Source organism: Cnephaeus nilssonii (assembly GCF_951640355.1).
Source record: "Cnephaeus nilssonii genome assembly, chromosome: 2".
NCBI lineage: Eukaryota > Metazoa > Chordata > Mammalia > Chiroptera > Vespertilionidae > Cnephaeus > Cnephaeus nilssonii.
In genome coordinates this window covers 14728462-14743989 of record NC_137073.1, presented here as the reverse complement: position 1 = coordinate 14743989, position 15528 = coordinate 14728462, and the positions used below count along the sequence as shown (strand labels likewise).

Below are 15528 nucleotides of genomic sequence, written 5' to 3'. Positions count from 1 at the left end.
ATTCTTAGGCAGCCTCTCCCTCATCCCAGGACTATGCCTACTCACAGCCACAGTCTGTGCAGCTTTTATTTCAATCAGAAGTAATCAAATCTATGTACAGTCTAAAAACAATAGAAAAGGTGAGTAAAAAGGTCCTGTAGTCCATCAGGAATGGGGATGGAGGGTGGACCGGGCGAGCATTATACCTGGAGTGTAGAGAGAGGGTCTGGGCACTGTCCTGGCAGCAATGATGACAGAGCCAGACAGAAGGAGACTTGCCGGGTGCAGGATCAAGACAGTGCCTGGCCAGGTGAGCCTGCCCGCCTAGCCCCTAATGGGCAGGCAGAGACCCCGAGCCCAGCGTGGCTTCGACAGGCCTAGGGTGGGCCCAGAAGAAGCCAAGACCTGGCCGGGATTTTGTCAGCAAGTCCAAACCTGTAGAGGAAGGGCTCTGTTTGAGGTGCCCCCCTGGCTATCCTGCCCTCCACTGCCACCTGCCCGGGGCTGCTGGCTCCTCACCCCCAACACCCTGCTCTCCATGTGCAGTCAGCCCCTTTGGATGGCCCCAGCCAAGGCTCTGACCTTCACAGTGCTGTCCACAGCCCCTGAGAAGAGCCGGCCCCGGGACACGGCCAGGGCAGTTACACTGCCCTGGTGACGCAGCAGGGTCTGTGTGCAGATCATGTTGTCCATACTCCAGACCTGGGGGCACATAAGACATGAGGACTGCCAGGCCAGGCTACCCACCCTGAGCCTCCCACGGTCACCAGGCCAGCACGGACCCTGAGAGACCGATCATAGGATGCGCTGAAGACTTTGGTCTGGTCTGGTGTCGAGATGACCGCCAGGGCATACACTGTGCCGACGTGGCCTGTCAGGGTCCGAACCTGCTCCTTGGACTCGATGTCCCACACCTGAAGTGATGGCACAGGCACGTCAGAGACACAGATGGGAGAGGACAGGGGCCCAGAGTCAGGCCTTGCCCCAGGTGTCCACCCTTACGTGGATGAGGTTCTCGTAGGTGCCACAGACTATGTGGTGATTCGTCACGGCGATAGAGTACACACTGCCACCAGATGTCTGCAGGACATGGATGCAGTCGAGGGTCCGGATATCCCAGATCTATGGGCAAGCGCAGACCACTTGGTCCTAGGCCAGGGCCTCTGGGGCTTCAGACATGTGTGCAGCCCACCCAGCACCCAGGCTGTGTGTGAGGGTCTCTCTGTCCCAGTGGGAAGGGGGCAGGGCAGCGCTGGTACAGGGAGGGGCCCTGCCACCAGGAACGTGGCAAAGGGGTACCTTGATTGTCTGGTAGGAGCCACTGTACAGGTAGCTCTGGGCAGCCACCAGGGCCCGCACCCAGTGGTTTAGGCCTGTCAGCTCCTTCTTCAGCTTCAGCTCAGTGCCCACAATGTCCCAGACCTGTGAGAACGTTGTCAGCACAGGCTGGGTGGCCAGGCATCCGGCACCCTAAAGCCTGGCACACGCACGCACACTGCCTTGCCTGACCTTGATGGCCTTCAGGGAACCACTGAAGAGCATGTTGTGAGAGGAGACCAGCGTGCACACCGGGTTGTCATGGGCCCGGATCGTGTTCACTTTCTGCAGGTTCTGGATATCCCACACCTGGTGGGTGGGAGGACAGGAAGCCTCAGCACCAGCCCTGCTGCCCTGAGCCCAGAGCCCAGTGTGCCTGGGACTCCCAATACTAATACGTGGCCTGGCCCCTCCCACGGGCCCTACTCACAATGATAGTGCAGTCTGCTGAGCCGCTGTAGAGCTTGCACCTGGGGAAGCAAAGCTAAGGTGTTGGGGCAGAAGGCACTGTCCTCACTGACATTGCCCTGCAGGTGAAGGTAGCACTGGCCACCAGGAATCAGCAGCTTGGGGCAAAGCCAAGGCCACTGCCGCTTCCTTGAGCCCAGTCTTAGTATTTTGGTCTCAGTGAGGGATGCTGGAAGTGGAGGCCCAAATCCTGGTGCCTCCCTGGCAAGTGCTGAGCCGGGAGGTAATTACCCAGTTAGCACTGCTGGCAGTCAAGCTGCTACTTCTTGTGATTGAGAATCCATCCCCGTCCCTCTCACTTACTCATGCCCAAATACAAAACCTCATTACACGAGACAGAAGGGAAGGTCTAGAAAGGGCCACCCTGGGGGCAAGGAGGTGGCTGAGCCAGCTGTGTGTGGTCCTGTCCCCGACCTGTGCCCATGCCAGAGACAGCTGAGCTCCTGCTCCACTCTCTGATGTCCCACCTCTGCCCTCTAGCTGCCTGAGGCATCCAGGGCCAGGGCTATGCTTTGTGACTGTACATCGTCAGAGATGGAGGGCCCACATGTTACCACCGAGATGCCACCCTGCTCAAGGTCATGAGTGCCTCACGGGAGAGGCGGACACAACCACATGTGGACATGTGGGCTATACGGGCTTGAGCTCACCGTCCATGGGGCAGTAGCATGGGGTCGCATGTCCCCAGCTCCATGTGGGCCCATGGTCAGTGGGTGCACACAGACACTCACCCCTGGATGCAGAGTGCCAGCACAATGCCGTCATGGCCCTCCAGTGTCTTCTGACACTTGTAGGTAGTACACGTGTCCCAAACCTGCAGAGACCAGGATCAAGGTGGGTCCCACAAGATCAGCCAGGTGCCAGGGGTGGCATGGTGGGAATGGGGAAGCAAGCCATCCTCAGAAAGCCCTGCGTATGAGAGGAAGACCCGCCCATGGCCAGTACCCACCCTTCACCTGCCAGGCTACAGAGCCCACCTAGGCGGGATCCCACCCACCTTGATGGTCTTGTCGGAAGAGCCACTGAAGAGCAGGTCCCCCATGGAGTAGACACAGAGACACCAGACAGGGCCCTGGTGGCCCACAAAGGTTCCTTTGCACTTGAAGATCTGCTGCGGGTCATAGGCTGCAGAGACAGGAGTGGCTGTGAGAGACATGTGGAGGCCTTGGGGACAGTGGTGGGAGCAGCAGTGGGCCCATACTCACATCCTAGGATGCCCATGTTCAGCCGTGCATTGATGTGGGACAATTCATCCTGCAAGGCCGAGAGTGGAGGGCATGGTGGCTGTGGCTCCCCAGAACCCCTGCCCGCCAGCCTGAGCTTGGCTGGTACAGGACAGGTGCAGCAGCAGCCCTCCCCACCCCAGACACCTAATCCTGAGCAGGGCAAGCCTCCTGTTGGGGCCAATCAGGGGGATAGTCCTGTGTCCCCCACGCCACCCAACCTTCCTGTTTCTGTCTCTCGCCCGCTCACGTTCAACATGGATGCGTCCCTCCGGAACTCCATGAGGTCCTCGCTCAGCTTGCTCTGGTTTTCATCCAGGACATCTGGGTGGCAGGGCAGAGGGTGTCAGGGACCAGGAGAAGGCGCTGCACCCCATCCCTTCTGGGCTGGGCTCTCACCGAACTTGAGCTCCAGGCTCTTCTCCAGCTGGTCGATCTTCTCCGAGAGCTTGCCCAGCATGGAGCGCAAGAAGGCGATCTCCTGGTCCTTCTGGGCCAGGGCCACGTGCATCTCGTGGAAGCGGTCGTCGGTCTGCTGCAGGAACTCCTTCAGGCCCTCGAAGCGGCAGGTCTCCAGGTGCGTCTCGTACGTGTCCTGGTTCCCGATGAACGTGCACCTGGAGGGACAGGATGGCTGCCTGCCCCTTTGCTCACCTGCCCACCCTTTAGGACCCTCCCCTCTGCCTCCCCAACCCTAAAAATCTCTCCTGAATCTCACTTTTGTGCCCACTGCACCCCAGATGGGCCACCATCCTCTCCACACCTGCTTGCCCACCCATCTCTCCTGCTCCTATCAGCACCCAGCACCCAGCACCCAGCAGGCCACTATGCAAGGAATATCCATCACTCTACTGCTCAAAGCTCTTAAAGGGCTCCTCCACACCCCTCCTCAGCGTGCCTCTTTCCCACTCCACCTCCCCTCTGCTCTCAACTCTGGCCATTTGTTCAAGTCCACCCCTGCTGGTCCAACTGTTGGAAGCCCTTGCCCTGGTCTTTGCCTGGCTTATGCCCACACATAGGTTAGTTCTCATCTCACCCCTTCCCTGACCACCCCCAACTCCCCAAATGCTCTGACCCCTCTGTGTTCCCAAGGGACTTTGATCTCTCCTTCGAAGCACCTGTACCTCAGTTTGTAATTACATAGTCGACGGTGTGGCTCCGCTAAGGTCCATCTCCCCAGGGACCCTGGCTGTCTCCCCAGTGCCCGGCACACAGGTGGATCTCAACAAAGGTTTGCTGAAGGAGGGACTGTGAATGCCAGCCCAGGCCCACCCGCCCTCCTGCCCACCCGCCCCTGCCCTAGGACGGCCCCCTTGAGCCCACCCCCGCCCACTCACCCGTACTTGGAGTGGGGACACTTGATGTGCTCGCACTCCTTGAGGTGGGCCTCCAGGTTCATCTTGAGAAGGGGCGGGCAGTTGGGGTTGTTGGGGCACCGCACAGGCCTGTAGTCACAGCTGCTCTCGTGGTCCCTGTGGGAGACAAGACACAGAACAGTTGAGTCCCCAGAGGCACCATTTTTAGCACCCAGATCGGTGGGGAGCTGGGGGCCATTGGGGGCACTTACTTCCGGGCACTGAGCTTAATGGTGAAGGGGCACCCTCGGGGGTCCACCTCAAAGACAGTGGGCTTCCCGACTCCTGCTGCCCGACAGCCATGCTTGCAGTGGATGGAGAGCTCCCCGATCTGCTCGGCCACGGCAATGTTGTTCACCACCACCGTCAGCTTGGCGTTGTCCACAGGACACTTCTCTGGAGGGGAGGACATGCTGACCCCGTGGCCCGCCCAGCCAGCCCCTTCCCTGGGAGCTCTGCCCAGGGCACTGTGGCCAGGCTATGCAGGGGCGAGTGGCTTGGAACCTGCTCCCCCAGCTGGTGGGCTGAGCCTGTTGGGGGCTTGATCTACCCGTCTACCTGCCCTTCTGAGGTGCCCAGAATAGAAGGGGGGTCACCAAAAATGCCCACTGGCTGAGTGAAGGCCTCTCAGCTGACCTGAGAGTGTGGGACAGGGCCAAGAGGACCGGGGGCAGAGCAGGAGGGAACCCATCCCTGGGCCCAGGAGGGATACCTAGATGCTACTGAAGTTCGAGACGGCGGGGCAGCAGCCTTGACAGTGAGGGCGGCCTCCCTCCACCAGGGAGAGCGGGTACACAGCCCGTACTGCTCTGCTTGTCAATGCCTTGAGCCTGGCCCGAGTGCAACCAGGGGCCGCCGCCACCCACAGCAGAGACGCTTTGTGCAGGACAAGGGAGAAGCTGCCATGCAACCATCAGTGCCTGACCTGGGCTGGGACCTCCCTAGCGGGGCCCTCCCCCAGCTGGGGAACAAGGTGGCCAGGCCTGGGCCTGAAAGGGCCCTACCTGACTTCAAGGCACATCTTCGACAGAATGTATGCTGTGGAAACAATGGGTAGAGTTGGGGCATGGCCGAAGTTAACCCCTCCCCGTGCCCCTGCAGAGGGCACCTGCTGGGCAGCCAGACCAGGCCTGTGACCAAGGCCCAGGTTCCACACGGATGGGCTGGCAGCCCACCTAGCCCCAAGGTGGTGCACAGGCCAGGGAGGGACAGCAGCCTCACCCCACAGGTGGTGATCACAGGGTCCTTGAACACACTGCAGCACAGCTGGCAGCACAGCTTCACCGAGAGCTGCTCCGCAAATACCAGTGGCTCCTAGAACCAGGGAGGGCAGGTGAGGGCAGGCCCAGGGGTGATGCCATGGGTCGGGGAACCTTGTCCCCTCCCCCCCACAGGCTTGGGCTGCCCTCTCAGGGTAGAGGCACCATAGCTGGGGTGCATCCCAGGAGGAGCCTGCTAAGGCTAAGGGCTAGACCTGAACTTGAGGGTGGCCAAGCAGGGAGGACTCCTCTAGCTGTGTCCTCGGCCTGCCAGCACCTATCCTCTACCTGGGATGGCAACAAGAAAGGGCCCCACGTGGTTTCCTAAAGCTGGTCCCTGGGCAGCCCCTGGGGTCGGGGACCTGGCCTGGGGTCCTTGGTGTGGACCAGAGACGTTGAAGGGCTCTGACGAGGTCCTATCACCCCCTCATTGTGCCTAAGGGGAAAGTGCCCCTGACCACTGCACAGGACAGTAAGGGTCCTTTGGAATCATCTGCACTGAGCCCACCCTGTGACCACCACACCTACCGGCTCCTCCTCCTCCTCAGGCAGCGAGAACGTGGAGCGCAGGGACATGCTGGACTCGGAGTGCAGGGAGCGAACGGAGATGGCAGAGTCAGAGCGGCGTGGGGTGTTGATGGGGGGCTGCAGCATGGAGACAGACGCCCGTCAGCCAGGAGGAGGGCGGGGCCAAGCCCCTGTGTACACTGAGGGCAGGGGGGCCCCCAGGGCCACACCATCCTAGTGGGTGCTCACTCAGGCTGCAGGGACTGTGGTGTGTGTACAGGGAGCCGGTGCAATGCCCAGGCCCCCTCCTGCCCAGCGGTCCAGGCCCTGTTGGGCCGCCCACTCACGTCTGCCAACTTTCTTTGTGTAAATGGAGAGACTTCCTGCTATTCAATTCTGCGAGGACACGCTAGCCCTGCTTCCTGCTTCCCGTGAGGGAATGTGGGCTGCAGAGGGGGCATCTCCAGCAGCCAATCCCAAGGCAGCGGCAGCCCTGGACTGCTGGAGTGAAGGGAATGGAAGGCTGGCCGGAAGAGGCTCCAGGTCCGCCTGGCCTCCCTGGCCGGGGACACGGGGCAGGCAAGAGAGGCTCCAAGGGAAGGCCGGACATCCTAAAACCCTGGCCAGCCTTCCGAGTGCAGGAGAGATGGCCACGGGTGCCAGCCTCTGCCAGAGCCACCAAAGGTGAGGATTTGGGGGACTCCGGGGGCGGGGGCTGTTTCCTCCTCCCCTCTAGGCTTGGAACCCTCCAGAAGAGATCCTTCAAGAGCCATTGCTCCCACACTCCTCCCCTCATGCTGAGAAGCCTCATTCATGAGCCACAAACCTTCTGCCTCCACAGGCCCCTCCCCGTCCTGGCAGCTCTGGGGCCCAGTTGCCTCTGTGGGTGTGGGAGCTGTTGGAACCATCCCCTCCGCACCAGCCCAGGGTGTTGGACCCACCGGGGGCAGAGGGAGGCTTGGCCAGGTGCCGCCAGCTCTTTACAGAGGCCCGGCCCGTTCCAGGGGCCGGCTTTCCCAAGTGAGGGCAGCAGAGACCCGTGTCCCTGGTTTGCCCACAGAAGCACCTCCCTCACCAGTGCTGTGCCCACCTCCCTTCACAGCATCCCAAGTGGCAAGTGTGCATGGAAACACCACATGAGAAACAAGGGGAAAGTCAGAGGAAGTGAGTCAAACCATCCCCATGGGCAGCATGGAAACCAGAGAGCAAGAGCAGGTCCAGACAGGAGCTGAGCCAAGCAAGCCAGGCCCGGCCTGGCTCCGCTCTCCATGCCCGCCTGCCCTCCTGAGTGAGGGGCTGACACTCTCAACCACCCAGGGCAGCGGAGGGGCAGCCTGCGGGGGCCCAGCAGCCAACAGAGAAGGTGCCCAGGTGGCACGGCCTCAGGGCCCTCACAGCACATCTCCACCTCTTTCAAGCCACCAAGTGCCAGGATCACAACCACACACACAGGAAATCTGCTTCCTTGGAGGCCTGGATGGGAGGGTAGGCCTTCTGACCCCAGCCACACTCCCGTGGGCCAGTCAGGGGCTGTGCAGACTGAGGCAGGAAGAACTGGAGGGAGTGGAGCACGTTGTGTGACTTGTCCTCGTGAAGGCCTGGTGCAGTGCCTGGCACAAGTGTGTTTGTTCATGTGATCAATAAAACTCTTTTCTTCCTTTCGCATAGGGAACAAAGGCCTGGCAGCTCAACGTGAGAGGCTGGGAGAGTGGGGGAACCAGGAGGGTCTGTCAGGGGCCCCCGCCAAGGGAAAGTAGAAAGCAGGGCACAGGACAGGCCAGTGGCAAGAGGGCTCAAGCATGCTTGTGTCCCCCCACCCCCCGCTCCAGCTGAACCAGTCCTTGCTTCCCCAAGCAGGTCCAGAGCCCAGCACCAAGTGTCATTGGACAGACAGGAGGGCGTGTCCACTATGATCCCAGCCATATGACCTGGGCACCCACAGCAAGGTCCACTCTGCCTTGAACCCTTCTCCCTCTGCAGAGCCAGCAGTAGGGGACTCTCTGGCTTCCCCACAGTCAGCACGGGCCTTGTAGGCCCCTCTGCTGACCCTGTCTTCCTTTCCCCATCTGCTGGGGCCCATCTCCCTCACCAGGAGCCCCTTCTCAGGGCTCCTGCCTCTACCTGGCAACCCACCCCTCATCCTCCACTTGGGCAGCTCGGGGGCTTAAAAAATGCGGATCAGACTGAACTTTCTGTGGCTCCCACCCACTCCAGATGGAGTCAAACCCACCACACCTCGGGTCCAGCAGTCCCTGGCGGCTACCTCTCCATTAATCCAGCCTTGGTGCTCAGTCTCAGGTGTCCACACATGCCAGCCCTCTGTCCCACCAGCTCACTCCCCACTACAGACTGTAGCTAAGGCTTCTGGAGGCTGAGCATCCCACCTGCAGCTTCTGCTGGGATCATGCCCTGGGAGGGAAGGCGTGGTGTGAGGTGGGAGGGAGGAGTGTGACCCAGACCTACCATGCTGTCCTCCTCATCCCGAGGGGAGTAGGCAAGGGTGCTGGAGGAGGAGGGCGTCCTGCGGTGCTGTTTGTATGTGCTGGTCCCATCCGCTGCCAAGAAAAGGGCCAGGATGCCGTGAGTGTGGGCCACAGAGGGAGGCCTGACTTACCGTGCCCATGCTGGCTCCCACTGCCTCCCTCTGGATTTGAGGGCAACTTGGCTAGGGCTGGGCTGGGGGGCAACTGGGAAATAAAATATACAGGGCTCAGCATGAAATGGCCCTGTGCCTTCAGTGAGAGCCCCGGCCTGCTCTGTGGACCATCACTAGCTCTCAGCCCTCCCCAGTGCCGGGCAGGCGGGGAGGGCACAGGCTCAGGTGGCCTCTCCAGGTCTAATCACTGCTGCTTCCAGGCAGACTGGGGGTGATGGTGGAAGGGTCTTCTCTCAGCCTCTACAACCAGCTCCCAGCACTCAGCACCCAGCCTGGCCCTGGGGCCACTTTGCCCAGCTGAGGCTGAGCTCAACACCTGAGTAACCACACCTAGGGTCAAAGGTAGGAGCTGGGATATCGTCTTATCTGACCCTCGAGGTAACTCTGCCGAGTGGGTTATCTGACAGCCTCAGTCCATAGAGGAAACTGAGGCGTAGAGAGGTCTGAAGCTCCTCCGCTGGCATATGGAGAGGCCAAGACGGCAGCTCATTTCCCACCTCCTCCCCTGGCTCCACCACAACCCGGAACTGGCCACCAGCCTTCTTGCTTCCTCCAGGGAAGGCAGCTGGAAGCTCTCGCCCTCCTCCTACGGCCTGTCACCCTGGCTGCCCTAAGAAGGCACTGGTCAGGGGTCTATGTGGGAGCCAGAGCGCCTCCCTCATAGCCCTGCAGGCGGCTGCCAGAGGCTAGGAATGGCAGCCACTGGCCTCAGGCCCCAGCCGGGCCCAGATGTCCCAACAACCAGCTCTGAAGGCCTGGGCTTATGATACAGGCTTCGATAGGCTACCCTGTGACTGGGCCTCACCCATCTGCAATGAGAGGGGCCAGACTAGGCAACTGTTCATGCCCAGCTCTGACCCATCCCTGCCACCGAGTGGGTTGCTGGGTGGGAAGGAAGGGAAAGGTGGGCCTGTCATTCACTGCCAGGGAGCCATGTCTACAGGTAGATGGGGAATTAAGAACATGATTGGGTGATGAAATTAGAGGTGAGGTTTATTTTTCCCCTCAGGAAAACATGTCTAAGAAGAAAAGAGGGCTCCTTCAGAGGCCCTGAGGATGTCACCAGTGACAAAGAGGAGCTGGTGTGAGCAGGTGTATGCAGTGGCCCAGTGACTGCACTGCCACATGCAGCCAGGGAAAAGCAATTAAAAAACCAATTAGCAGCTAGTGTGCTCCTACGAAGGGCCGAGTGCCTGACAGGAGGGCCCACCACCCGCGTGACTCTGGGAAGGAAGCTGCACCCTCATGTGCCACGACCTCCTTGAACACACTAGCTGTGGGATCAGACCTGACAAAGGGCCCCATGAGCACTTCTTACCCCTACCGTGCCTGCTAGGAGCCCGGGGCAGGCATGAGCGGGGTCACTGTGCCAAGGGACAGGTGTGCATGGGGTGCCGGGGAAGTTGGGACAGCCCTCCCTAGAGAGGTGATGAGCAAGGCACCAGAAAGAAGGAGCAAGGGGAGGCCGGGGGGTGGGGCGGGGGAAAGGACACAGCAGCAAGAGCAGAGCCACAGGGAGCAAAACGTCAGACTCCTGCCCGGGGGGGGGGGGGGGGGGGGGGGAGGGGGCTGAACCAAGCTGCCAGCTCCCACTCCCCACCCCACCCCACCCCACCAAGAAGGGCCCCACAGGGTGCCCAGATTCTGCCCAGCTGTGCTGGCCTGGCCTCCCAGGCTCACCTTTGGTGATAGTGGTGACAGCTGAAAAGGCGGGCCCGAAGGTTGTTTCCATTCTGGTCTGGAAAGAGAACTGATGAGACTTGTTGACTCCAGAGAGAACATGGACACAAGTGGACATGCAATTACATGCTTTCACACTAACACACCATGTGTACACATCACAGACACACCACCCACACCCACATCACAGCCTGCCCACGGGACCTCCACGTAGGGAGCAGACCCTTACTCACGGGGTGTCCCTTACCCCGGTGGTGACGTCTGGGGTGGGAAGATTGGCAGGTCCCCCAGAGAAGCGGTTGTACCAGGCGCTTTTGCCCGAGCTCATGCTCTAGAGAGGCATCTAGGGTCCACCGGCAGCGTCTCCTGTGTGTGGAGCACAAAGAGGGGCATCAGAGATGGTGGCCAGACCCCTGTCAGCTGGCCAGGCCTGCTCCACACAGCAGCCTGCTCTGACCAGTCCACCACAGGGCACACCTCCAGCTTTCTCCATCGCCAATGCCAACAAGGGCAGTCCATTCGGGCAGCTCCTTCCCTCCCTCCCGTCCCAGGTGTGACAGGCCTGAGGGAGGGAGGAGGCCTCGGCAACTGGCACTCAGTTTTACTTTCCTTTAAGGCTTAACCCTTCGGAAATGTCCACCCAGCTTCAACCCAGAGGTGGAGAGCCCCCCACCCATGCTCTGTCTGCTCCTCTGGGTCTGAGGGCCAAAGGTCCCTGGGGCCAAGGCTGGGCACACAGAGTGACCAGGTTACATGCCGATCTCCTGCCACAATGGCAGAGACACTGGCCATGCTCCAGAGAACCTACTGGATGATGTACCTGGAGCCCAGCTCCTCACCAGCCTCATCACGTAAAGAAAGGCCCTCTGGGCAGGGGCAGGGAGGGACCCAGAGAGAGGAGCCAACTCTTCACCGCGTGCAGGTCACCCACCCCGGAAACAAAGGACGCCCTCTTGCCCCCCAATTGCGTGGCTCCAATCTCAAGGGTTGGTGGCAGGGAGAAGGCAAAGTGTGAACCATCCCAGGACTCCAACTATTCCACCCCCAGAAGAGCGGGACTAGAGGGCCCAGGAGCACTGGCCAGGCCCGGTGTCCTGTAGAAGAAGGAAGAGATGAGATACTGATGACAGCGGAAGAGCTGCTCTACTGCCGACGGCGCCCACCCTCCAGGGGCCCAATCAGCCGGTGCCCTTCCAGTGGTCTTCCTTCCGCCACGGCACACAGCAGTGTGTAGCCAGGAGCCCCACCTGCCCCTACTGGGATGAGTCGGTTGTGTTGAGCCACAGGCCCAGGCTTGAAGCTGGGCTCCCCATGGGGAGGGAGGCCAGACTCATTTTGCTCCTAGAGGTGGAGGGAGTTGGGAGGACCCACCCTGATCTCCCACAGGACTAAGAAGGGCTCCAGGTGGAAGGCTGCTGAGCCCCCCACACTGTGGGAGAAGGTGGGAGACACACTCTGCCCCCAGCTGAGGTGAGTACAGCATGGAGGGCAACTGCACAGTCCAACTGGTTCTGTCATTTTCTCCATCGGGCCCTCCTGACCTGGCCCACCTGGCAATGTCTCCCTCCCCACACACCACGGCAATGCAATGTGACCTAGGGTCTACCCGGTGGGTCTCCAACCCAGCCTTCAGGTCTGCAGGGAGCGGGCTGGTTCCTGAGCCCTGTGTCCCCACACTGTGCTCATGAGCTACCTGCCATCCCTGCTGTCTCCTTGTCCCTCTCTCCTCATCTGCCCTTTCAAATGCCACCTGCAATGCCACCCTCCCAGCCTTCATGCCTCAGTCCTCATCGGGAAGGCTCTCAGACCCTGAAGTTGGCACTGACACCAGGCACTACCCCTACCCCGGGTTCTGATTGCCCTTTGGGTCCCGCTAGATAGGGAGTCCTAAGAGTTTGGCCAAAGCCTCCCCAACTGTCCACCGCTCCCCCTGCTGTGACTTGAGGGGTTTGGCTCTGTGCCACAGACCAGGCTCTCTAGTGGTTTGTCTGTCCCCTGGGAGAAAGGCAGAGTCTCCTGAGAGTGGGCAGTGCCAAGCTCTCAGGCAGAGGTGTGAATATGGGCTGTCCGGGAGCCTCGCCTCCAGCACCGCTGCTGGTCTCGGCGCGAAGAAGGAAGTTTTGAGGGCCACCCTGCTTTGTGGGAGAACACCTTGCCAGGGTGAGGCCCAGAGAGCTCAAAGCAGGAGCTCCAGGACTCAACAGCAAGTGGAAAGGCTCCGCCTTCTCAGGAAACCCAAGGTTCGCTCATGTCTCAGCAGCACAGGGCAGGAAGGAGGGTGGACTCACAGGGAGGTCACTAGCTGAATCGACCTGCATTTACAATCCATCTGCTCCCTCCACTGCAAGCACCCAGGGCCAAGAGGCCAGCTGATGGCTCCAGTGAGCAGTGCCTGAGGTCCGGGGCCAGGGCACCAGCAGGCATTCCCCCGGGACCACGGCCAGCCCACCAGCCCCTATGGATCCAGCCTGTCCAAGTGCAGTCTGGGAGAGCGGGTGTCTGGCTGTCCCTCACTATAAAATGAAGTAAACAGAAAGGCATGCGGGGCTCACTGGAAAGTCCCGGGAGGCCAATAGCGGCCAGGCCCACAGCCCTGACACATAGCCTGTTGAGGGACCTACAAGATTGGCTCACCAGTCAAGCTGAGCCAGGGAAGGAAGGAGGGAACCATTTCCGGGTTCACACGGGTTCAGCATACAGCCCCAGCCAGGGACTGGGGTGGGGGACCCAGTGCTGCAGTCCAGCGCCCCTCATCAGTGTGCCCCGCCCAGCCCTGAACACAGTGATTACTTGCTAAACATTCTCAGAATTGAGCAAGATGCTCCCAGGCCGGTCCCCCGGGGGCTGCATTTTGCAATAGCAGTCTTCCCCTTATGGTGTCTTCCGGCCCTGCAGGCCCAAACCCCAGCTACAGGAATGCTGGGCCCAGCTGTCCTAGGGATGTGCCCTATGCCACCCCCAGGGCAGCAGACGCTTCCCCACCCCATGGTCAGCCTGAGGCTCCCAGGCAAGTCCGAAAGTGGTATCTAGAGCAAGAATCCTCACCTGCCTGAAGGCCTGGTCTCTGCCAAACTGGGAAAAGCCTTGGGCTGAGCAGGCTAGGGAAACCTGGGTGAGGGTGCGGAGCGCGAGAAAGGCTTTCCTCCCCTCAGCTCCCTCCAAGCCTCCACCCGGCCTGTTTCGAGAGACCTCAGGGTAGCTCAGGGGAGGGGTCCAAGGATCTTTGTCAACCCATGTCCATATCCAAGGGGCTCCCGGGCCCTGTGGGGAGAGGGGGCCTGGGAGCCCCTTGGATATGGACATAAGAATCCACAGAGCCACCTGCAGTGCTCTAGCCCCTCTTTAGGCAAGCCCCCACCGGACCCCTTCTCTGAGCAGCCTGCATGGGAGGGCAGGCCAGCTAGTTGGGAACCTCTCCCCAGCCCACCCCCTGGAGAAAGCCCATGATCTGCTGCCTCCACTTACCCTCAGAGGGGTTGTGGATCAGGTGTAGCTGGAGTTCCCGCCCACTTGGATCCTGTGGCTAGTAGCCAGGGGAGTGGGAGGCCCAGGCTGGCCATGCTGAAGTCAGGGGCAGTGGGGTGGCCAGATGCAAGTCCCCACTAGGGACCAAGCCTTGCCTTGAGGCAGCTCCTCGAGCACCCCCAGGCCTTTGCACATCTTGCTCCCTCTGCCTGGCATGCTCTTCAAGCAACTTCCGGGACAGTCAGCTTTCTATAGGTCCCCCAACCCACCCCAAACCTTTCAGGAGCCTTCAGTACTCTCTCTGCGCCCTGTTTCTTCCATAGCACCAACCACATTCTTCATGAATTTGTCTGTATATTATCAGCCCTACACCCTGTCTAGATCACTGGTTGTCAAGGGGAGAGGATTTTGTCCCCCAGGAGATGTTTGACAACATCTGGAGACATTTCTGGTTGTCACAACGGGGTTGGGAAAGGTGACTGCTATCTACCGGGTTGAGACCAGGGATGTGGCTCAACCTTCTAAAAGGCACAGCAGAGAAGGATTGGCGCTGAGTGTCAACAGTGACGGGGGGTAAGCAATCCTACACTAGAAGAGCCTATGAGAACTGGGATCATGCTCTCCACGATCTTCCGGCCCTGCAACAGTGCCGGGCACACCGGCGGCGCTCAATAAATGCAGGAAGAAGGAATGAATAAAGAGGAAGAGGGAAAAAGAATGGAGCGCGCGATGGGCCAGCTGACAGTCAAAGAAAGGGACCGGAGCGGAAACCCCTTTTCGTCTCAGCCCCGCCCCCCAAGGCTCAACCCTTCGCCGACCCCGAAGCACCCGCCCCCGCCCCTACCGCGCGGCTCCGGGGCGTGAGCCCCCGGCCGAGCGCGCCGCGGGGACACTCACCCGCCCGCCGCCGCCCGGGAGTGGCAGCGCCACCCGCCCTCTTCATCGTGCCCCCACGGCCGCCGTCTTGGAAAGGGACTGGGCGCGCGAGCCGGAAGTGCTCAGGCGCTGATCCCGTAGGGACTTGTAGTTCCCCGGCTCGCTCCTGGCCCGCGCAGACGCCTCCAGAGCGACTCTTCAGAAACTACGACTTCCGGCGACTCAGATGGCGCGGGACGGGATTGGCCACTTCAGAATCATTCTATGTAGCAGGTAGGAGTCTGATTGGATGGTTGCATCCGTCACTCACAGGTTTAATCTCTTCAAAAGGGAGGATCGCCCCAAAAAGAAATACTATGGCGCTATTGGTGGAAACAAGTAGCGAGCGGAGCGTATCAGCAGCGGGGGTGGAGGATGGTACTTCCGCTGGGATTGCCCAATCGCCGCGGTCGGGCAGTTTCTATAAAAGGTTGAACCTCAGCCTTTCCCGTTCTTTTCGGGATAAACTTCGAGGCTGAGAAGAATCAGGTCTGTGTGCTACGCTTGGAGAGGAACTGAGCACCGAGTGAAGCTGCGAAGCTGCGGGGGTCGCCCAAACCCATAGGCCGGCGTAGCCCCGGGCCAGCCGCGGCCTGAGCGCCATCGTGGTCCTCGGCTTTGTAGCATGTTCCTTTCGCGCTCCCCTCCCCAGTTCCGGCAGGGAAGTCCGGACCTACGGCTCCCTACAGGTAAGACTGGGCCAG

At 60.6% G+C, this 15528-nt stretch overlaps 1 protein-coding gene across 4 annotated transcripts; it reads right to left on the bottom strand.

The window, feature by feature from the left end:
* Window positions 1-48: 48 nt before the first annotated feature.
* TRAF7 (TNF receptor associated factor 7) lies at window positions 49-14960 on the bottom strand. Of its 4 annotated transcripts, none has more exons than XM_079785666.1 (21): window positions 14807-14960; window positions 10692-10810; window positions 10445-10502; window positions 8572-8663; window positions 6130-6246; window positions 5564-5656; window positions 5347-5380; window positions 4555-4738; window positions 4325-4459; window positions 3387-3604; window positions 3238-3311; window positions 2970-3018; window positions 2762-2889; window positions 2496-2578; window positions 1727-1766; window positions 1489-1605; window positions 1279-1401; window positions 982-1101; window positions 762-893; window positions 562-681; window positions 49-414 (listed from the first exon to the last, which is right to left on the bottom strand). In XM_079785666.1, the coding sequence occupies exons 2-21, from the start codon at window positions 10770-10772 to the stop codon at window positions 400-402; spliced, it is 2013 nt and encodes a 670-aa protein (XP_079641792.1). In that variant the 5' UTR covers window positions 10773-10810; window positions 14807-14960; the 3' UTR covers window positions 49-399. The 4 variants fall into 4 exon arrangements, with proteins under 4 accessions (XP_079641792.1, XP_079641793.1, XP_079641795.1 ...); XM_079785667.1 differs by having other exon boundaries at window positions 4331-4459; XM_079785669.1 differs by lacking the exon at window positions 14807-14960 and having other exon boundaries at window positions 10678-10810.
* Window positions 14961-15528: the final 568 nt, after the last annotated feature.